This window comes from Suncus etruscus, chromosome 7, assembly GCF_024139225.1.
Source record: "Suncus etruscus isolate mSunEtr1 chromosome 7, mSunEtr1.pri.cur, whole genome shotgun sequence".
NCBI classification, from domain to species: domain Eukaryota; kingdom Metazoa; phylum Chordata; class Mammalia; order Eulipotyphla; family Soricidae; genus Suncus; species Suncus etruscus.
This window is the reverse complement of record NC_064854.1, coordinates 111,013,965-111,038,085: the sequence shown is the minus strand read 5'-3', so window position 1 is coordinate 111,038,085 and position 24,121 is coordinate 111,013,965. Positions and strand designations below refer to the sequence as shown.

The 24,121-nt window shown below is 35.5% G+C and overlaps 1 protein-coding gene across 1 annotated transcript in view; it reads right to left on the bottom strand.

Moving 5' to 3' along the window:
- Positions 1-9,676: 9,676 nt before the first annotated feature.
- LOC126014385 (cadherin-related family member 3-like) overlaps positions 9,677-24,121 on the bottom strand; it is a 101,198-nt gene continuing 86,753 nt past the window's right edge. Inside the window, exons 13-15 of the mRNA XM_049777674.1 lie at positions 11,456-11,627; positions 9,919-10,163; positions 9,677-9,694 (exon numbers count right to left, since the gene is read on the bottom strand). Coding sequence (XP_049633631.1) covers positions 9,677-9,694; positions 9,919-10,163; positions 11,456-11,627 — 435 coding nt within the window. The remainder of the gene's footprint in view (positions 9,695-9,918; positions 10,164-11,455; positions 11,628-24,121) is intronic.

Genomic DNA, 24,121 nt, shown 5'->3' with positions numbered 1-24,121 from the left:
AAGATTTTCAGGGCAAGTACTTCTAGAATGTGTACATCACTGACCCACTGAAAGCCAGCAGGGAACCATCAATTTGAGCCTTTTCAGCTCAGGAAGCAGTACGAGGACAAATTCTGCTATTCCAAGCCTCCAGCAGAGCTGTGATAAACTAAGTGACATCTACCTACCCTAGGCTAAACAAAATGCACTCCCTACCTAACCACATCTAATTTATTGCAAGCAGAGGAAAGAATGCTAGAATTGAAATCTTGCAGAGACTAAAAGCAACAGATCTTTTATTATCAAAATACAGGCCCATCTTTAGCCTATATTTGAATAATGGTACTTTTGTTGGAGTCCAGGCCTAATTAAACTTAAGATCTCACCAGAGCACATATCCCAAGTCAATTTGAGCCTGCCAATGCAATCTGCCAAGTGTTGGCAAATGTGAATATCCTTAGTAGATACCAGGTTTGCTTAGTGTTATAGGTATTACTGAGCACAACTAATATTTGCTGCCCAAGTTTGTTAAAAAGTGATACCCCTTTTGTGCCTGAAAATTATTATTGCAAAAATGTCTTTCATTTTTCTTAAAACCCATAGATGAGTGAGACCATTCTGTGTCTTTCTCTCTCTCTGACTTATTTCACTCAGCATAATAGATTCCATGTACATCCATGTATAGGAAAATTTCATGACTTCATCTCTCCTGACAGCTGCATAATATTCCATTGTGTATATGTACCACAGTTTCTTTAGCCATTCATCTGTTGAAGGGTATCTTGGCTGTTTCCAGAGTCTTGTTATGGTAAATAGTGCTGCAATGAATATAGGTGTAAGGAAGGGATTTTTGTATTGTATTTTTGTGTTCCTAGGGTATAGTCCTAGGAGTGTTTAGTTAGAGAAATAACTACGTTTTGAATTATCCTAATAATGAGAATGTACGAGGGAAATGGAAAGCCTGTCTAGAGTACAGGTGGGGGTAGGGTGGGGAGGAGGGAGATTTGAGACATTGGTGATGGGAATGTTGCACTGGTGGTGGGTGGTGTTCTTTACATGACTGAAACCCAAATACAATCATGTATGTAATAAAGTTGGTTAAATAAAAAAAATGAAAAAAAATGAAAAAAAAAGAATCAGCAGCAATTATCTTCCAATGTAATTCCAAAAAAAAATTAAACAAAATTAAAAAGCCAAAAAAATAAAAAAAAAAGTGATACCCCACTGATAGCAGTGACAACCCAGTAGTATAACAAGAAATCTTATGGGAAAGTTTTAGAGTAATCTACCAACCTCAGTAAGCCTAAATGTAAAAATGTAACACAGAAAATTTAAATAGCACCAATCAGAGCTCAGTAAATTCTTAGGTACTAACTTTAGTAACACGGAGAGATATAATAACCATTTCAAATTGATCTGTGTTGGTCTAAGTTTTGGGAATTCTATTTACCTTTGTGCCATAAGAAACAATACAGGGTAAACTTTTTTGTGCCTGCATGGAGATAAAGTATAGTGATGGGTCGGAGTTTGGGGATACTGGTGATGGATTAGTGTTTGAATATTTAATGCCTGGAATTACTGCATTATGAACAACTTGGTAAATCAAGAAAAAAAGAAGAAAAAAAAAGAAAGGAAGTGGTACCACAAATCATTGTCAGGCACCAACAACCATGGCACTGGGATTGCATACTTATTGTGACTGTTCTTATGTCCCTTTGTATATACCTGATTACAGTAAGCCGTGGCTACAAATTCCTAGCAGCAATCCAGAGTTCCACAAACTCAAATCCATAGATTCTGAGTAAAAGTAATGATCATGACCAGACTGTCATTCAGGTTGGCACAAATATACATCCTCGCCTCTATCTCTCAGATTACACCAGACATATGAAGAGAGAAGTTCATCTGTACTTTTGCACAAGGACAAAGGCCCAGCGGAAAAAAAATCTCATGCATAAAAGGGCCTCCCTCTGAAGACTTCAAAGTGGTAAAGATATTTGCTAAAATGAGAAAGGCAATGCAAAAGAATTTTAGCAAGGAAAAAATTAAGAAAACTATAGTCAAAAATTACTGATCTGGAGACAGAAAGATAGCACAGTAGGAAAGGCACTTGCTTTGCAAAACATGCCAAACCTGGGTTCATTCTCTAACATCACATCTGAACCTTGAGTTTCCAGGAAAAATTTCTAAGCACAGAACCAGGAGTAAGCAGCACTGAGCACTGCAAGGTGCTCCCCCCAATAAACAGAAATAACTGAACTAAAGAATATAGTAGATAGGGGCCAGAGCAATAGCACAGCTGTAGGGCATTTGCCTTGCACACGGCTGACACAGAAGGACCTAGGTTCTATCCTCAGCGTCCCATATAGTCCTCCAAGCCAGGAATGATTTCTGAGCACATAGGCAGGAGTAACTCCTGAGTATTTATGGGTGTGGCCCAAAGACAATATATACAGATATAGATGTAGTTATAAATATAGTTACATAGTAGGTAAACTAAAGCACAACTGAGGGGATCAGCAGTAGAATTATAGAAGTTGAGAAATGAATCACTGCTTATAGATGAGGGAAATGAATCATCAAAAAATAAAAAAAAATTAAAATTCAGATAATAAGAAATTAGATAATAGCACAAAATAGATACAAAATCTTGAAATTGCCATAAGAAGGAAAGATTAACATAAAGAGAAATTTTATAATTTATAGCAAAGTTATTAATGGAAGCCCTATAGAACAGAAGTGAATTGTAAGATAGAGCCAACATATTGAATAAACAGGCATTCAAATTAGAAAACTCTACTCAGGTGGCTATTGATCAAATTTGAAGGAGTGGCACAAGTTTTATAGATAAAACAGGTAAATTTATGCATACTAAAAATGTTTTACAAGCAATCCTAAATATTCCTTTACCTCTCTCTGTTCTACCACTATGAATATTCAATATTCCAAAGAGTTCCAATTACATGTCTAATACATTATTTGAATGAAGACCTTCATGAAGAATGTATATATGCCTATAAAGTGGGAAGAATCAATACTATTTACAGTGTAAGGTTGTTGAGGATTAAATGGGCACGATATATTTTTAGGAAAGTACTCATAAATGTTAATGTAAATTTTTAAAGAATTCCCGGAAACTGAAATTCAGTTATTTAATATAGATCAGATTAAAATATAAGTATATTTTGATTTAGTATAAGTAGTAACAAGTAGTAATCTTTATGGAAAGCTTAGCTGCAGGATTAAAAATCAATAATTTTATATCAAGACATTTAGAGTTATCAGAATTCAACTTACAAAATATCACAAGTTGTTATAGAGCCAAAAACTCATTGTGACTAATACTTCATGTGAATGAAACATCAAAAAATGATTTGACATTCATTTTTCATTTGTGTTTAAACACTCTATAGTCACCTACAAAATAAATAAAGCTGTGTTTTCTGCTGAAAAGGGAAAAGTTAAGTACTTTGTCTAAGTACAAATAGGTTAGAAACTGTGAACCCATGTCTTTTAACTCTCCATTTAAGGCTTTACCAATATCTCCATGACTTTCTATTCCTACCTCTTCTTTTAGAAAAAAGTATTTAATAAAAACCTCTGGAATATTGTATAAACAAGAAACATAAACCCCAAGTTAGTTTCAAGATAGATAAGAGATAAATCTTTAGATCAGGGCCCGGAGAGATAGCACAGTGGTGTTTGCCTTGCAAGCAGCCGATCCAGGACCAAAGGTGGTTGGTTCGAATCCCGGTGTCCCACATGGTCTCCCGTGCCTGCCAGGAGCTATTTATGAGCAGATAGCCAGGAGTAACCCCTGAACACTGCCGGGTGTGGCCGAAAAACCAAAAAAAAAAAAATCTTTAGATCAAATTCATGACCTGTCTGCACCACTGATTTTGTAACTAGCTAAATAAATATGATGCCAAGTAGGGGACTAGAGTGATAGAATATAGTATAATTGATGCAGTGATTGCCTTGTACGCAGCCAATCTGGGTTTGATCCTCAGATCCCACTGGCCAGAAGTGATCCTTGAGCACAGAGCCAGGAGTAAGCACAGAGCAGAGCCTGGTGTTGCCCCCCCAAAAAAAGTTTTTAAAAAGGTAAGTTCTTTAATTCTCAGGTTTTGAGATGTTTAGTGTATATATATATATATATATATATATATATATATATATATATATATATATCTTTGATTCTAAATAGACACTAGTCACTATGAAAGAGAATGTGTAGGAAAAGTGGTAACATCTATTTCCTAAATCTAGGCTTCATGGTGGCATTGTGTGTTGTTATACTTATAGCAATACATTATAATTGATGGGGTGGAAGTGTGGAAAATATTAGTTGGACTCACAGTAGAGATTTTTAATTATTTATCTACATTTAGAAATGCACTGAGTTCATATAACACATTGTATTTTACGCTTCTTTTAGAAGCATCAAAATTTTGGCAACTCCAGATCTATTTCCAAAATACAGTCATTTGAATGAGACCAGAAAATAAAACCATGTTCCAAGTCATCAGTTGCCATTGATGATTGAACATATTTGTCATGTATGGCCTCTTTCAGTTATTTATTTTACCTGTCTGACCTTTAAATGATTTTCCTTTCTCTTTAATTCTAGTACACAGTATCATTGTGCAAAGCATAGTAATAAATCTATTTAACATTCATAAAACAAAATGGGATTGATTTAAATAAAAGCATCAAACCTGGATCAATGGCTTCTCCATCAAACTCAGTCTCATACACAGTGGTTTCCTTTAAAGAAATTACAATATATTAGCAATAAATACAACTTGATTAAGTTAGTTTCAATGAGTGCTGGGTTTAAACAGATGACTTCTTAGAAATTATATCTGCTATAGAAAGCTAGTTATTTAAAAGCCACAATTTATTATTTTTTATTTCTCCCAATTTCTTCTGCAATTTGAATCTCATAACAATGCCCTTAATAACTTGGACCTTCTTTTTTAATTAAAAAATTCTGTTAGTTAAATAATATGGTCATATGCTTATAATGTTATTGACAATTTTGATCTTGATTTACAGTTAACTCTCACCACTAAAGTTTCCAGGACCCCTACTTGTGTCCTAGATACTTTTATTGGCACAATATTTTTTAAATTTAATGTTACAAGTTGAACTGTGTTATCCTAAAATTTATATGTTAAATTTCTAAGCCACATTACTTTAGGGTGTATTTTTGGAGATAGTGCTTAAACAGAAGTAATCAATATAATTTTTTTAAATTTTTATTTTGACCATATTGGCTTACATATCTTTCACAGTAGTACTTTAGGTACATATTAACATTAAATCAGAGGAATTCACATCACCAAATTTGTCCTCCTTCCACCCCCTTTCTGCAACCCATATCCCCCACCATCACCCGCTGGGCTGCTAGAGTAAGTGGTCCCCTCTGTGACTAGCTTACTACTAGTGATCATATATCTGTTTGGTCCTGGTACCCTCCCTTGTTTCTCCCTCTATTTGAGAGGTGGAGCTAAATAGTTCGAGTTATGTGGTTTTGTTTGAAGGAAAGAAAAGCAATAGAATGGGGTAAAAAATCAAATAAGCTGAAAATGAGCAAAGTCCTTCTGGAGGTTTTCAACCTCAGTTTGAGAGAGGACAGGAAAAAGGTAGTTGAAACACCACAACAATGCAGAAAGAAATATCAAATAAAATTTTTATTTGATTTGATATTTTATTTGATATTATTTATTTGATTTGATTTTGATATTTCTTTTTGTAAATTTTTAATATTTTTTATTTAAGAGATGATGAATAAACATTTAATTAAACTTTTTTATTAAAAAAAACCTTTACCAGTGCAACATGCCCATCACCAATCAATGTAAAATTAAAATATATGGATTGGTCTTAATCAAATATGTGTAATGCTATTATATATAGGGGGCATAAGTGGGGAGAAGGAAGAATAAAAAGTGAAGCAAGGAGAAAGCATAAATTCCAACAATTAACTGTGTAATGGCTACATGAGAACAAAGAAAGAAAGCAGTCATCAGCAAGTGAGACCTCAAAAAAAACACCAAATTTGTCAACAATTTAATCTTAGGCTTCCAGAACTGCAGTTAACAACCTGCCCATCTGAGATACTGTCGTATAGCAGCCAAAACTGATTAATACAGATTATCTAAAGGAAAAAGAATATAAAGTTAATATTGAAAGAGAATATTTGAGTACTGAAGAAGATTCATGACTTAATTCCATGGTCAAATGAGAAAGTCCTTGATAAATGAGAAGATAGATGAAGGAAGGCAAAGGGAGACTTTGCCTTATGACTCTCCACATTTATATCAGATATGAAGACATCCAAGAAATGAATAAGTTTAGCTAGAGGGTTGATAGTCTGAGGAAAAGGATGGAAAAAAGGTGATCTAAGGACTCTTAATTTTTAAATTAATAAAATTCCTGCACCCCCAAGATATGCCCTGCAGTAGGAGTTCTCTATTCACTCTTGTCTGCTATCTCTCCTGGAGGAAGACATTCCACAGAGACTATACATTAGTCTCCTCTTCCTTCACCCGATCTTTTTGAAATGTGAAGATTCACTTAGTATTACATAGGTATTTTCCTGTTATCTGCCCCTCTTCCTATGTTGATTTTTCCCTACAATAAATATTTTCATGTAGGAAAGTCAGACCTACATAAGGCTGGGAGTCCCCTAACCCCATGCTTTTCTATCTTATGTGTCTTGTTTCTTTAATCTTTGTGGAACCCCTGCTTCAGGCCTGTTCGCTTTGGTCCATGGCTTATATATACTTTCTGGAACCAAACTTATCCTTATACAGATGAGTCCCGAATCATGTATTAAATTAATCTCAGCCAATTTAGAGAAAGTTTATACAATTTAGGGTACAAACTTTACCATCTGCTAATACATAAAATGTGTTTTCAAATTTAGGTATTATTTTTAAGTAATGATGCATAATGCTAAATCTCCAGTTGCCTAGATGTTTGCTGAATGCAATATATAATATTTGATATATAATATTTGAGGTATATTTTACCTATACAAAATTTTAACAATCAATATATCATGTCATTCCATCTGTGTAGTAAATAGGAATTCAATAGAAATGGATATATGAAAGATATCTTTTGTATTATGTCTGAATTAATTTATCATGTTTATATGGAAAAATTGCATAAACAATATAATAGGTCCTCTTTTAATTTTAATCTTAATCTGCTATTAAATAACCACAACGTATACTTACTGTTAATATTTCTAGCTTGTTTCTGATTCTGGGTACAATATTTTCCTTTTGATTCCTATCTTCTGTTAAAAATAAATAAAAATCAGAAATCAAATTAGTAGGTTTAAAATAGGATAATTTATAATAAAACTGGAACAATAAAAATATATAACTTACCTCCAATATACTTTATTCCTCTGCATAAAAATAAAATAAAAAATGTAAGCTTCATTAGACTAACAAATGGCAAAGTGAATTTCTTTTTTGCAATACATGACTCCGATCACTTCTCTCCCACTCCCTTAAAAAATGTTGTCTGGGGAATAATAAAATGTTCTCATTAACCATCACTATCTCCCTCACTGAATCATAAGTTCTATCTACTTAATAAAAATTCATATCCAGCTCTAATATTAAAGCCATGATATTCTACACCCTGAAGAACTATTTTTGGATGGTGATAAATGCAGTTGCATTTCCTATCCATATCTTTGGTGATTCTGCTTTTCATAGATTCAAACTAAGAATGGAGTACAATACCTGAATTTATAACCTAATCTAGGCTAGTTCTCAGTGGTTGTAAAACACCTGCCCAGGAACCACTTGCACCTAAATAGAATGAAGTTATTCCAGTTGTCTTTTCGCTGATTTGTTTAAAACAATCTCACAGAGCCTGTTTCAGATATTGTAATGTAAAACTCCTTTTACTGTGTTTGCTATTTTTTCAAAAGCACACCCACCTATTTCTGAGCTGTAGTAGATTTAAATCATCAGTGAAATAAACTGTTGAATTTTAGATCTCAATTATGTTCCTCTGTGTCCCTCACTAGCAAACTTACACAGAAGGCCTCACTCTAAAAATCACTAAATATCAACTTTCTTAACTCTTCCTCTAAAAAGTTCAGAAAGGTAAAGCACATACTTAAGTTTAGGCTGGGAGAATTTCTTGGCTACTTTCTGACAGCATTCTAGAGTGTTTCTGGATCGCCAAAGTAGAAAACACACCCAAGAAACCAAACCAGCAGAGAAAACAGCCATCAGAGTGAAGATGAAAGAAATGTACCAGTCACTGGATTTGTACGTGTTTATAGCTGTATACACAATGGTAAGACCTTTTCTCTCCTGGAAAATATTAATTCAAAGCAAACAATGCATTAATTTATGTATTATGGGGGCATCTATTTATACAGAATAGCATAATTATTAAGCTACAGTCTTATACAGAGTGGAAGTTCACTTAAGTATATGAATTTATCTTTAATAATAATACACTTTCCTCATGATAAGAACTATTAAAAAAAAAGAACTATTTTCTCCCTCCCTTCTTGAAATTTTGTGTGGTTTTGATAATGCAAGTTTCCCACACTTGGCTGCAGCGTTCCAGGGATAAAACTGATGGCCTAGGGTATACAAAGCTCTAACACTGAGCTGTCTGGGCCCTAGGTTCCATTTTTTTTTTTCATTTTTACTTATTTATTGCATAGTGAAAGCATCTCAATTGCTAAAACAGTATAAATTAGAAGATCAAAGAGTATCAGAAGTTTTACCTTTGTGGTTTACAAATAAAATGCAATAATCTCACATTCTTGCATTTATAATTCAAAAAGTTTCTTTTCCAAAATAAAAAAATGCTTGCATATAAAAATATACATACTTTTCCTTGCAAGCGCTAGCCAAGGAAGGACCGCGGTTCGATCCCTCGGCATCCCATATGATCCCCCAAACCAAGGGCAATTTCTGAGCGCTTAGCCAGGACTGAGCATCGAACGGTGTGGCCCAAAAAAACAAAACAAAACAACAACAACAACAAAATATATATATACTTTTAAGCACCACAGGTCATAGCAGAAGAAAACCTGAGTCTAGGGGGGAAAATACTCACATAAAGATTCCAAAGACAATTAACTGTGTGCAAAATTCTTTGTGAATCTATAAAAAATATTATCTTCCTTTTCCTGTAAATTCAAGGGGTTGAACCAGATAATGTCTGAGGTTATGTAGTTTTATATGCATCAGTGAGCTTTTAAGCATAATTAACCCTTTTGTAGCTAGAGAAGACAATATTCTTAAAAATAAAATATTAAAAATTCTAGTGGCTTTGTCATTAATATAGAAAAAACAGACCTCTATTCAAAGGCTAGACAACAATATATACTAAAATAAATTCTGTTTAGTATACTTTAGAAGGCAATCAGGAGTTCTACTGGGGCTTTCATAAGTATATTTGAAAAAAAGAAAATACTAAAGACTCTGCTATACTTTTAGTATATCAACCATGCATTACATTATCAGGCACATGGTAGGTGGCTATTACTATGGATAAACTAGTCATTAGGAAATACTGTTTTAAAATTTCCACTTTAAAATTAATTAAATCTCTTCATGAACAGACGTTATTAACCAGTGGGCCTTTCTTATGAATATGACTTTCAGATAATTAAGACTTAATCATGAAGATTCACAAAGAGTTAACTACGGTCCTCCACCTGCAATTATCACAAATTCTCATTTACACAGTTTATATTCAAAGATGCATATTCTAATATGTGGACTGGCAGCTAGAAAAGATAATGTCCAAGTACAAAGGTGTATGGGTAAAGATACCGCTGTTCTAGTAACCTTTTAGCCTTTTCAGGTGAGCTTACATGATTATATTCCCACTACAATATTTCCTACCCAAAGACCCAAATTTAATTCTATAATTCTTTACTTCAAAACTGGTGGTCGGAGGCACTGGGGTATTGGCCCTTGCCACATAAATATCTATAATAGTGGTGCCTGTCTTGGGGTTGATGGCCTTGCTGTATTTCAAGTTGTCATCGATAATATGCACCACAAGATGGTACTTCCGTTGCACTTCAGCTCCAGATTCAAAGTTAAAGGGATTCTTCACAATTAATTTTGGAGAACTTGAACCATGAGTTGGGTCAAAGCCAAAATGATTGTTCTCATTTCCTTTAAAAAAAGATCATTTAAAAATTAGAATTATTTTATGATAAATTGAAGATTTTTTTTTTTTGGTTTTTTGGGCCACACCCGGCGGTGCTCAGGGATTACTCCTGGCTGTCTGCTCAGAAATAGATCCTGGCAGGAACGGGGGACCATATGGGACACCAGGATTCGAACCAACCGCCTTTGGTCCTGGATCGGCTGCTTGCAAGGCAAACGCCGCTGTGTTATCTCTCCGGGCCCCAAATTGAAGATTTTTATTTAAGCTACTTAAAATAGTCTTTGAAACATAGTTGTTAAATATTAATACTAATCACTATTAATTAATGCTAATCAATCTGTGTGGTTTAATGTAGATAGTTTTTGTTTCTGGTCAGAAAGGTCTCATTATTATCAAATTATCCTGCCTAATTTTTACCCTTCCTTTACCTCCTATTTGGAGTTATTTTATCTTCCCAATCAGTACATAGCATTTCAGATCACAACTATTTATTAAACAAAACTTTAAATCCTTACAAAGAACCTGAAGATATGCTATAAATAAAATTAATTTACTCCCTATATTCATGAAGTTTATTATCAAGAAAGAGAAACAGACATAGAATTAATCTGAACAAATAATTGGCAAGTGTGCTTACTAGCATTCATGTGTCCATCCATCCTTTTAGCAAAACTGACCCCTTACTTTAAACTTTAAACCCATTACTTTAAATATATATTTATATACACTATCTTATGACAAAACCTTATGAAAAAAACCTGAAGTTTTTCTTTAAAGAACTTGTCACACATTATAATTTATAATTGCTGATATTATTGCTAGTATAATGAACAGAGTTCTATAAATATAAAATCTATATTTTTATGTTGTGTAACAATTTATAGAATACATTTGGGCTCCTTAAAATTTCTTTTATGTGTTACAAGAGTCTCAATAAAGTTGATATGCTGATATGTATGAATCTAGGAAAAATGCAATTTTAGTGAAGATATGTTAACATCGCATTGAAAGGTGGCTGCAATTTTCATCTTATATGGCAGACTTCCTTGTAACTTAACATTCAGTGTCTCCCATGCAAGTCAGTTTTTCCATTGACATCTTGCATTGAAATCATTTATATTTACAATATAGGAAGAATGAGATTGGAAACATTAAAATAGTTTTTCTCAAGAATAATTGATACCAGAGAGATGAAATATATTTGCTTTTATGTTTATGGCATTAGTGATATTGTTAAGGACTGTATACTATTACAATTTTGATATGTGCTCATAAAAGAAACAATAAGATTATTTACCAGAAACCATCTCAAAGCGCATTTCAAAATCTTGTGAATCTCTGTCATGGCAGCTTAACTTGAAGCCATTGACATTTGTTCCAGCAGCAACACTGTCAAAAATGACTGTCTTATATAGAGAAGGTGTACAGATGGGCGCTTCGTCATTCTCATCTTTGATGTCAATGGTGACCTGTCAGCAATAAAAATTTAAAAAAAGAAAAAAATGTCACATATACATCATTTGACCATTTATATACAAACCAGAAATAAATATTTTGATAGAGTCAGACCACTTATAATTACTAAAGTCTGGAGTTTTGGATTTGAAGAAAGGTTCTGCAGATTTGGTTTCTGTCAATCAACTAGGCAGTTGGCTTATTATTTCTGGGTCAACTGTAACTTTCTGTGTGGCTATTAGGGAGGGTTTCAGGCTCATTAGAAAAGACAGGAAAATTCACAAATTACATAAATAATAAGGAAAGAAAAGTTACAAATTGATGGCTCTAAAAGTTGTGTTCCCTTAAACTTTTAGTTACAAATATATTCTGAGTTTGTTTCTTTTTATAACTTAGAGTTCTCCCCTGCACTGTTCACATGAGATATTTTTTAATAACAGTATTATTTTTTTAAAATATGACCTGACTGTAATTTGGAACTATTATCACCTTTTCTTAATTAAAATACCATAAACTAGGAAACTTTAGTTTATACAGAAAAAGATCAAAATATCAAAAAATTTTAAATGTCAGTGATCGAATATAAGTCAGCTTAGAAAGGTTATCTGCCTACCTCTTAGATGAGTAATAACTTTCTCAATTCTTCTTTACAGAAGAATCCCTGGTGTGCTCTTATTTGCAAGTATTATCCTTTTAAAATGTTGTCTATAATGTTTTAACAAAAACTAATTTCTGGGGAGATAATTCATTATTTAGTACTAATTAAATGAATTGAGCACAGCTATGTGTTCTATTTAATAAGTAAAGTATCTTATGATTTTATGATGTGTTAAAAACAGAACAAAAATGGTATCCTAAGTAATTATTGAAACCCAAGCCCACTACATACCAGATATTTTTTTGGTTCAAGTGTCTTATTGTTACTTTGTTCACATTTAAAAGGGTGGTCTAAATTCCTATCTTCCGGAGATTATTATAAGGATAAGTTCATCCAATGAATATTTAACATTCATTATTTGCTAAGAACTGATCTAAATTCAGAAGTTACTGTAGTAAATCAAATGAACATCTTCTCTTATTAAAATTTCCATTCTAATGAAGGATAATAAATATATCAAGCAATATCACATAGTTATTGTACACTCTCTGAATATTAAAGAGGTAGAGAATAGCTGATCAAACTATGTTAATAAAGCGTTCAGAGAAAGACCATCTTCTATAAATCACTCTACTATTTCTTTCCTGTTTCATTTTAGACCTGTACCTTCATACAAGTATATATTTTTCCAAAACAAGTAATATTTGGTCATGTTATTTGTACAAATGATATTGTTCTATAGTTCTTTTTTGTTGTCTACATTTTAAATATAGGACTATTTTTAATATTCTCTCTATGTTTCTATTTATAAACTAGTATTCTATTTCTTTCTGACTTTTATAGCATGTTTCTATTGCACTTTACTTAATTACTCTATGAAAATAAAAGTTGCTTCATAATTCCACTATAAGACATAATAAAAAATTTTAATGTGCATAATTTTACTGGGTATAAATGTGATTAAAGTAAAAATCTAAATCATGTGGTTATATGGAGGACAAGCATTACTACCTTGAGCAAAGAATTTTAAACAAAACATGTTTGGTGTGTTGAAGAAAAGCAATAAGTTTATGCAACCCAAGTGTCTAATAACAGATGAGTAAAGAATCTGTGATAACTTTATGAAGCTCACCACAAAGAGTGGTGAGTGCAGTTATAGAAATAACTACACAGAGAACTACCATAATCATGTGAATGAATGAGGGAACTGGAAAGCCTGTCTGGAGTACAGGTGGGGATGGGGTGGGATGGAGTGAGATTTGGGACATTGGTGGTGGGAATGTTGCACTGGTGAAGGGGGATGTTCTTTACATGACTGAAACCTAATCACAATCATATTTGTAATCATGATGTTTAAATAAAGAAAAAAATTTTATTAAAAAAGAATCTGTGATAAATATATGTATGAATTGGAATATAACTATGAAAAAAGTGAATCATTCTATTTTCTGTAACTTGGATGAAATTGTAGTCGTCCTATTGAAGTGAATCAGAAAGAAAAAGACAAATACCAGATCATCTTACTCATATGCCAAGTATAAATAAAGCAATCGATCAGCAAGTGCCCAATGAAAAGAATCCTGAGATATGGTTCAAAAGAGTCTTTATAGGCGGGAACTACAGGGAACAGCAAGGAAGGAACCTTGTGATAATGGTAGAGTGATCCTGGACTCTAGTGGTGAGTAAGAGGTAGCAGCACCATAAGAAAAAAAAAATAGAAAAGGCAGTAGTAAAGGGTGTTGAGTGCTTTGAGGTTGATTTGGTAAAACAAAATCATAAATGCGAACGCAATTGTAGCCATTACAATAAAAATTAAATATTAAATAAAAAAGTAGAAATAGCTGGGTTGAAGTAAGAAAAGAAAATACTAAGAAATAATAAGAAAAGAAGATCATAGAGGCAACAGGATCCAGATCATGCAGTAAATTTTTTACTTTAGAAATAACCTTGATGTTTATGCTAAGTGGAATGGGAAATCAACCACGAGCTTGAAGGAGACTTCCTTTGTAAAAGATCACTCTTGCTGGTATTTGAAGAGGAGATTATAAAGGACAGAAGTGGAAGAAGATATTTGGGATAGGAGGCTACTGCACTAAATCAGTAAGGAATTATAGGCGCAAGTAGGATGTTTACATATATGTATGTATAAATGTATATACATATATTTTTTTAAAGATGGACTGGAAAAATAGTATGGTGGGAAGGCAATTGCTTTGCAACCCCTGAGCCCTGATGAGTGATTCCTGAGATGAGAGTCAGCACTGATTCCTGAGTACACCAATTGAAAGTCGCAAACCAAAAATAAATAAATAAATAAATAAATAAATAAATAAATAAATAAATAAAAAACAGAGACAAGAATATGATTGATGGATAGAAAGTAATTTGGAATAGTGCCCAGGATACAAGAGCCACACACTGAGTGGGAGAAACTATTCACCCAATACCCATCAGATAAGGGGCTAATCTCCAAAATATACAAGGCACTGACAGAACTTTACAAGAAAAAAACATCTAATCCCATCAAAAAATGGGGAGAAGAAATGAACAGACACATTGACAAAGAATAAATACAAATGGCCAAAAGACACATAAAAAAGTGCTCTACATCACTAATCATCAGGGAGATACAAATCAAAACAACGATGAGATACCATCTCACACCCCAGAGAATGGCACACATCACAAAGAACGAGAATAAACAGTGTTGGCGGGGATGTGGAGAGAAAGGAACTCTTATCCACTGCTGGTGGGAATGCCATCTAGTTCAACCTTTATGGAAAGCGATATGGAGATTCCTCCAAAAACTGGAAATCGAGCTCCCATACGATCCAGCTATACCACTCCTAGGAATATACCCTAGGAACATAAAAATACAATACAAAAACCCCTTCCTTACACCTATATTCATTGCAGCACTATTTACCATAGCAAGACTATGGAAACAACCCAGATGCCCTTCAACAGACGAATGGCTAAAGAAACTGTGGTACATATACACAATGGAATATTATGCAGCTGTCAGGAGAGATGAAGTCATGAAATTTTCCTATACATGGATGTACACGGAATCTATTATGCTGAGTGAAATAAGTCAGAGAGAGAGAGAGAGAAAAACGCAGAATGGTCTCACTCATCTATGGGTTTTAAGAAAAATGAAAGACATTCTTGCAATAATAATTTTCAGACACAAAAGAGAAAAGAGCTGGAAGTTCCAGCTCACCTCAGGAAGCTCACCACAAAGAGTGATGAGTTTAGTTAGAGAAATAACTACATTTTGAACTGTCCTAATAATGAGAATGTATGAAGGAAATGGAGAGCCTGTTTAGAGTACAGGCAGGGTCGGGTGGGGAGGAGGGAAACTTGGGACATTGGTGATGGGAATGTTGCACTGGTGATGGGGGGTGTTCTTTACATGACTGAAACCCAAACACAATCATGTATATAATCAAGGTGTTTAAAGTAAAAAAAATTGTGGTATTGCCTCAGGACAGACTTTTAAAAAAAATTGTTCAATTGCTAACCCTGGGAAATAAAATTCTTCCTATTATAAACAAAGAAATAGCTGTTACTACTTCATAAGATGAGAATGAAGATTAAATAAGATTGGCAACAAGAATTTGTCCTCCAAAATATGTCTTTGTTGGGAGGGACACCGATTCATTGGAGCATTTTCACCCAGTTAACTTATGTTAACTTCTCCTTAAGGATATCTTACTGTAGAAGAACTTATCTAATAGAGAAGGCAGACAAATACGTAGGTCTTTAATTGTGCCTTCCTTGATAACTTCTTTAAATAAATTTCCCTTCTCCTTTTCAGTACCCTCTGTCTTAGCTAACCTGCTTAAGATGCCCGCAAGCATCTATCTCACTTTCTCTCTCTTACACACACACATACTCATATACTGATATCTTGAGTAACTCACCTCACTGTTATGAAGTGTCCCCCATGTATACTGGCTTTATACATATTATTATTAAACTTGTTTTATCAATATGCCTGATGCTTGTTTAGTTATGTGTCCAACCTCTGAAGAACCTAGCATGATGCTAGATAAATTCCTGTGTGCTTAGACAAAGTCATTTCCTTGGCTTATATTATATTCTTTTTTTTTTTTAATTTTTATTTTGATCATAATGGTTTACATAGTGTTGACAATAATATTTTAGGTACATATTTACATAAAATCAGGGGGGATTCCCATCACCAAATTGTCCTCCCTACACCTCCATTTCTGTCCTACCTCCCATTTCCTCTTCCCTCATCCCAGGTCGGCTTGAATATGTGGTCCCCTCTTTATCTAACCCACAACTTAGTAGTCTTGCACCTGTTTGGTCTTGATGCCTCCCTTAGTTCCCCCTCTAACTGGAGGCAGGACTAGCTAGTTCAAGTTGCGTGGTTTTGTTTGAAAAAGAGAAAAGTAATAAACTGGGGTAAGGATCTAATACCCCGAAACTGGGCGGAATCCTTCTAGAGGCTCTCATCATCGTTTTGAGAGATGGAGAAAAAGAAGGTGAAACACTCCACCAGTACCAAAAGAAGTGTCAAATATCTAGTGAGGGCTTGAGCTGTATCGATAAGCACCAAAAAAAAAAAAAAAAAAAAACAGGCAAACAAACAAACAACAAAAAGCAAAACAAGCAAAAACAAACAAACAAAAAAAAACACACCATGGTCTTGAAATGAGAAACATGGCATAGCACATAACGAAAGAAAAGAAAGGAAGAGAAAATATAAGTATGGTTGGGGACAGTTTCAATAATCACTCCCAAAACAGAGAAATCGACCAAAAATAGATAGGTGAATAAAAATAATAACAACAATAATAAATGGAGGTAAAAAATATATAGATAATAACCAAGGTTTTGTGCTTTTTGTATTTTTATTTTTTCCCTCCTGCCCTGGCACAGTAAATATTGGGGTCATTCGAAAAGGAATTCACTTGGCCTAAGAGATATGGGGTTTCTCCGTCCTTGGAGCATACTGTCATGGGATCAACACTAGACTTTGCTCAGGAGCCTTTACTCTCCCGGTGGTGGTTTTTTTTTTTTTTTTTTTTTTTGGTGTGTGGAAGACTTCTGTTCTGTGTTTAGAGGTCTCAGTATCTGCACAGCTCCTGAGGTGGGACTTATGATGAAGTCAGTCTTTGTGGTTCTAGAGGTTCTGTTACCTCCGTATCATTTTAAACCATCTTCTGTGGTTGGTGATCTTGGTCTTTGCCCTGATCCTAGGGTGGCACCTAGGATAGCATCTTTCTTTGTGCTTCCAAAAGCCCTGTTCCGTTACAATTTTCTCTGCCGGACCTTTGGGACTGGGGATCCTGGTTATTGTGCAGGTCATAGTTCAAACCCTAAACTAGGGCTTTTTTTTTTTTTTTGGTCCCAAGATGTATACCGTCTGGTCGTAGTTCTAGCAGCCAATCAACTATAAATCACGATCTTGGCTTTTGGACCTACCAAAGGGTGCCGAGACTTCTGGTTGTGTCTTGTCGTTAGCTGGTAAGGTAGGTTAATCTGCTCTGAGGTCAGGATGTTCAGATTTTCCTCATTGTCAGGAAATCATGTTAGAGTTGGCCCTTGTTGTTGACCCCGCAGTATTAAGGCAGTCCCGGCTGGGATTTGTTTCTTGCCACTGTTGTGAGGAACTGTGCCGTTTCTATGTCTGGGATCCAGGGTTCAAGGCTGGATGAATGGTATCTGATCACCTGAGGTCTAAGTTGATTCCACATGACATATTTTCAAGGTAGGAGATATCCCTGTTTTGTAAACAACTATGAGTTCCCATCTCTAGTAGACAAGAGCTCTTTTTTTTTTATATGTAAGATTTCCCCCTTTATTTGGTGTGCCTTTGCAGGGGGAAGTGGTGCTACATTATAATGTCTGTGTATTTGTGGGTGGACAGAGGGGATAACAGAAACAGGTCACATACCCAAAAGCGAGGAAAAGAAAAAAAAAAAGGAAATAAAAATGTATGCGCTCACAAATGTATATGTAGGACAAACATTTAAAAAATAAATTAATTAATTAAAAAAAAAATAAAAAAATTAAAAAAAAATTTAAGGTGAGTTAGTGAGGTTTTTTAAGGGACCAAAGTGGTGCAAAAGACTACCTTACATTTGGGGGAGAGTAGGTAAAGAGGTGGTGTATTACCAGTCTTATGCCTATGTTGGAGGTACAGTTTTTCCCATTGTCTTTTGGGTGTTTCCTGTGGTGTGTGGGTTCCCAGGCATCTTCCTATCCCACCCCCTGACCTTCTTCAGCTTGGTAAAAAATTTGTGGCAGGGAGGTCTTGGAAGAGTTCTTGCGTTGGGGATACTTTTGGACCCTAGATCTGGTTTCAAGAAACAGTCCCACGTTAGGGGGAGTTGGTAGGGAAGGCCGCCACAGCATGAGTCCGCAGGGAGTTGGCTGTCTTTTCTTGCAGGAGACGAGGTGTGGGTTTGACCTGGGTGTCCCCTCGCCTGGGTGCTGGGTACTGTTTCGTTGGGTAGGAGGTCGGCCTTGATGCCTAATAGATTAAGGATTGAGGGTGAAGAGTTTTTAATATGGTGGGAGATCTGGATGGAATTGAGGGGTGAAGGGATAGTTGGATTTCAGAGGGGAGACAGGGGAAGGTATATGGGGAGGGGGTATGCAGTGAGAGGAAAGAGAAAATACCTTAGAAAGAAAAGGAGAAGAGAAAGGGGAAAAAGTAAAGAGAGGAATAGAATTAAAAAAAAAAAAAGTAGTGAGAAGAGAGGGAGAATAGCAAGGGAATGCTGGTTAGGTTGAATGTGTTCGAAGAATAGAGCCTGTAGTTTAAGTCTTGTACATCACAGGCACTGCTTCGGTGGTCTGACTGGTCACTTGCTTCAATTCCTAAAAGAAGGAATAACCTAGAGATAAAGTATATGTTAGAGAGTTTTCTCTCGTGGCCCTCTCGTAGTGCATGCTATGTATGGTATCTCGTGTGGTATCCCGAGTTGCCCATCTTAGTTTGTCCGCCCTTTGTATCCAAGGGCGCCTGTGGACAGAAAAGCTGAGAGGTTATTTTAAAATATAGTAAGATAAAGGCATTAAAACATAGTGCTATGGTATGCTTGCCATTGCAGTCGTGATTTCCCTTGGTGTTCTATATACTTGTGTTCCTGTATACGAACTCTAAGGGATTATTGTGGGCCTTTGTTTTGGAAGTCTGATTACTTACCTGTTCTCTTAATGCTGTTGTTTCTGTTGTTGCTGCTTTCTTTGTGGTATAAAGTGTTGTCAAGTGTTTGTGTTGCTCCTTTTTTCATGAATTTTGGACACTGCTCCACGTATATGTTGAGTATTACAGTGTTCGAAGTTTCTACCCTGTTAAACCCTGTTATTTGATTGTTAGGTATTAGTTGTGTATAAACTATATGTTCTAGGTGTTTCAGAATAGTGCCACCATTCTGTGGTTATCCTTTTGTCCTTCTGACTTACTTCGTTTAAACATAACATGATCTAAGTCCATCCCATGTTGCTGCAAGTCCTGTGATTGTATCGTTTCTGACTGCCATGTAATATTCCATTGTGTATATGTACCACATTCTTAATGATCCATTCATCTGTTGTTGGACATCGGAGTTGGTTCCACGATTTGGCTATTATACTGAGTGCTGCAATAAATAGTGGGGTGCATACGTATTTTGGAATGAATGCCCTTCCATCTTGGAGTGGTATTATGCCTAGGAGAGCAATTGCTGGGTCAAATGGCAGCTCAATCTGAGTTCTTTGAGCACTCTCCAGACTTTTCCTCCATAGATGTTGGACTAGGGGGGCATTCCCACCAGCAGTGAATGAGAGTTCCTTTCATACCGCATCCCCTCCAACAAGGTTGTTTCCATTATTTTTTGATGTGAGCCCATCCTCACTGGTGTAAGGTGGGTATCTCATTGTTTGTCTTGATTTTGATCTCCCTGATGATGAGTGAAGGTGAGCATGTTTTTCATTGGTTTGTTGGCCATCCTTCTGTCCTACCTCAGAGAAGTGTCTATTCATTTCATCTCCTCCCCATTTTTTTATGGCTATTATTTGGTTTTGAGGGTCTCAGCTTTTCTGAGTGCTGTTGTATGTTCTAGATATCAGGCCCTTTATTCTGATAATGTCGATGTGAAAAGATTTTTTACCATTCTGTTAGCTGTCTTCCTTGCGTTAAGTAGGGTTTGTTTTGCCATGCAAGAAGCTTTTTAGTTTGATGTAGTCCCCATATGTTTATATTACATGCTAAAGTTCTTGCATTTGGTGCTCCATTCCTCAAAGACCCTTTTTGATATATAGGTCTCTTCGAGTGTTCTGCCTATTTATTCTCGATAAACTTTATAGATTCGGGGTCTGATTTCAAGGTCTTTGATTCCATTTTGAGTTGACTTTTGTATAAGGGGTGAGATATGGGTCGATTTTCACTTTCTTAACATGTGGTTTTCCAGTTGTACCAACACCATTTGTTGAATAAGGCTTATCTTTGTTCCATTTCAGATTCTTGCCTCTTTTATTCAAATATTAGTTGGCTGTATATCTGGGGGTTTATGTCAGGGAATTCTGTTCTGACCCACTGGTCCTGAGGTCCTGTCTCTGTTCCAGTACCATGCTGTTTTAATTACTATGGCTTTATAGTATAGTTTCAAGTTAGGTAAGGAGATGCCTCCCAGCTTCTTGTTTTTCAATATGTGTTTGGCTATTCATGGGTCTTTTGTGGTTCCAGATGAATTTTGTGATTGATTGTTCTATTTCTTTAAAGAATTGTGTCTGGATTTGGATAGGGATTGCATTAAATCTATATAAAAGTTTGGTAAGATAGTCATTTTGACTATGTTAATTCTACCTATCCATGAGCATGGGATGTTCTTCCATTTCTTTAGATCGTCTTCAATTCTTATCTGGTGTTTTGAAGTTTTCCTGGTATAGGTCTTTCACTTCTCTTGTAAGGTTGATTCCTAGATACTTGATATTTTTTGATACTATCTTGAATGGAATTGTATTTTTAATCTCTTCTCTCCTCAACTTCATTGTTTGTATATAGAAACGCTACTGTCTTTTGTGTATTTACTTTGTATCCAGCCACTTTGCTGTATTGGTTGATTGTTTCTAGGAGTTTTACTGTGGACTCTTTAGGGTTTTTGATTGTAGATCATCATATCGTCGGCAAATAGAGATAGCTTTGTGTTCCTCTTTCCCTACTTGAATTCCTTTATGTTCCCTTCTCCTTGTCGGATTGCTATTGCTAGGACTTCTAAAGTTATATTGAATAAGAGTGGAGAGAGTGGACAGCCTTGTCTAGTTCCTGACCTTAGTGGGAATGCTTCCAGTTTCTCGCCGTAAAGTATAATGTTGGCTATAGGCTTTTCATATATAGCTGTAACTATCTTGAGGAAGGTTCCTTCTAATCCTATTTTGCTGAGTGTCTTTTAGCATGAAAGGATGTTGGATTTTGTCAAACGCACTTCTCTGCGTCAATTGATATGATCATGTGGTTTTGGTCTTTCATGTTGTTGATGTGATGTATCATATTGATTGATTTGCCGTATGTTGAACCAACCTTGCATTCTGGTATGAATCCCACTTGGTCGGTGATGATGATCTTTTTGATGAAGTGTTGGATTCGTTTTGCTAAGATTTTTGTTGAGAATTTTTGACATCTATGTTCATTAGTGAGATTGGTCTGTAGTTTTCTTTTCTTAGTGGTGTCTTTGCCTTCTTTGGCGAATGAGTGTGATATTAGCCTCATAAAAGGAGTTGGGGAGGATTCCTGTTTTTTCTATGGTTTGGAAAAGCCTATGGAAAAGTGGTAGTAAGTCTTCTTGAAATGTTTGATAGAAATTCACACTGTAAATCCATCTGGGCCTGGTCTTTAGTTCTTAGGGAGTTTTTTAATTACATCTTCAATTTCCTCTGAGGTGATTGGACTGTTTAGACTTTCTAGATCTTCCTTTTCCAGCTTTGGAAGAGGGTGTTTGTCCAAGAATCTGTCGATTTCTACTGGGTTCTCTAGCCTAGTTGAGTATAGTTGTTCATAATAATCTCATGATATGTTGTATTTCATGGGGTTCTGTTGTAATCTCACCCCTTTCGTTTGTGATCCTACTGATTTGGGTGTTTTCCCTCTTTTTTTTGGTGAGTTTTGCCAATGGTTTGTCTATCTTGTTTATTTTTTCGAAAAACCAACTCCTGGTCTCATTGATTTTTTGTATTGTTTTCTTAGTTTCGATGTTGTTTATTTCTGCTCTGGTTTTTATTATTTCTTGCCTTCTGGTTGTGGTTGGATTTCTCTGTTGCTGTTGCTCCAATTCTTTGAGGTGATCTTTTAAACTGTTGGTTTTGTTATTTTCCTGTTTCTTGACATAGGCCTGTATTGCTATGAGTTTCCCCCTAATTACTGCTTTTGCTGTGTCCCATAAATTTTGACATGTTGTCTCTTCATTGTCATTTGTCTCAAGGAATCTTTTTATTTCTTCCTTGAGTTGTTCTTTGATCCAGGTGTTGTTGAGCAGCATGTTATTTAATCTCCAGGTATTAGTTTTTCTCCATTGCTTCTTCTTGATATCAATTTTAACCTCTGTTGCATAGTGATCTGAAAGGGTACTTCTAATGATCCTTACCTTTGTGGTCTTATATAGGTTGGCATTGTATCCCAAGACATGGTCTATTCTGGAGAAGGTTCCATGTGGGCTTGAGAAGAATGTGTATTCTGCTTTCTGGGGATGGAGGGCTCTATATAAGTCTATCAGCCCTAAATCTTCTAATTTTTCATTTAGAGCTCTTATTTCTTTGCTATTTTTCTGTTTGGTGGATCTGTCCAGTGGTGATAGTGGAGTATTCAGGTCCCCTACTATTATCACATTTCCCTTCATGTGTTTCTCCAGGTTTGCCAGTAGTTGCCTCACATATTTTGCTGACTCTAGATTAGGTGCGTATATATTGACCAGGGTTAGTGTTTCTTGATCTAATGTTCCCCTGATCAGTAAGTAGTGACCCTCTTTGTCTCTGATCACTTTCTTGAGGTTGAATACAATTTGATCTGATATAAGAATTGCTGTCCCTGCTCTTTTTTGTTTTCCATTGGCCTGGATGATTACTTTCCATCCTTTTATTCTAAGCCTGTGCTTATCCTGTAACTGTAGGTGTGTTTCTTGTAGACAGCAGAAGTTCGGTTTATTTTTCCTAACCCAGTTCTCTACTATGTGTCTTTTGATTGGAGAGTTTAGTCCGTTTACATTTAGGGAAATTATTGATAGAGAGGACTGTTGTGCAGTTGTATTGTGTGGGGTGGTTGTTGTTACAATCGGGGGTTTGGATTGTGTAATTCGTCTCTGAGTAAATCGCTTAGTATCGGCTTAGTTTGCACAAATAGTTCAAGTTCGTTCATATTTGAGAATGTTTTTAGTCTGCCCTCCCATATGAATGATAGTTTTGCTGGGTATGGACCGGGGGGGGGGGGGGGGGGGGGGGGGGGGGGGGGGGGGGGGGACCTGGGTTGGAAATTTCTTTCATTCAGTCGTTTAAATATGTCATTCCACTGTCTTCTTGCTTGAATTATTTCAAATGGGAGATCTGGTTTGATTCTTATGTCTTTTCCTTTGTACTTGAGGTTTTTTTTCTCCCTTATTGCTTTCAGGAGTTCCTCTTTCTCTTTGTTTTTTGCCATTTGGATTATTATGTGTCTTGGTGTGGGTTTATTAGGGTCTATTTTATTAGGGACTCTCTTGACTTCCTGGATTTGTCCTGAATTGTCTTTCCAGAGGGTGGGAAAGTTCTCTGTTATTATCTCCCTGACTACCTGTTCTTCCCCCTTCCCTATTTCCTCCCCTTCTGGTATACCTACAATTCTTAGATTGTTTCTTTTGTCTTTATTCATTAGATATTGGACTTTTCCTTCCAGTGCTTTGCCTTTTATTTCTTTGTTGGTTT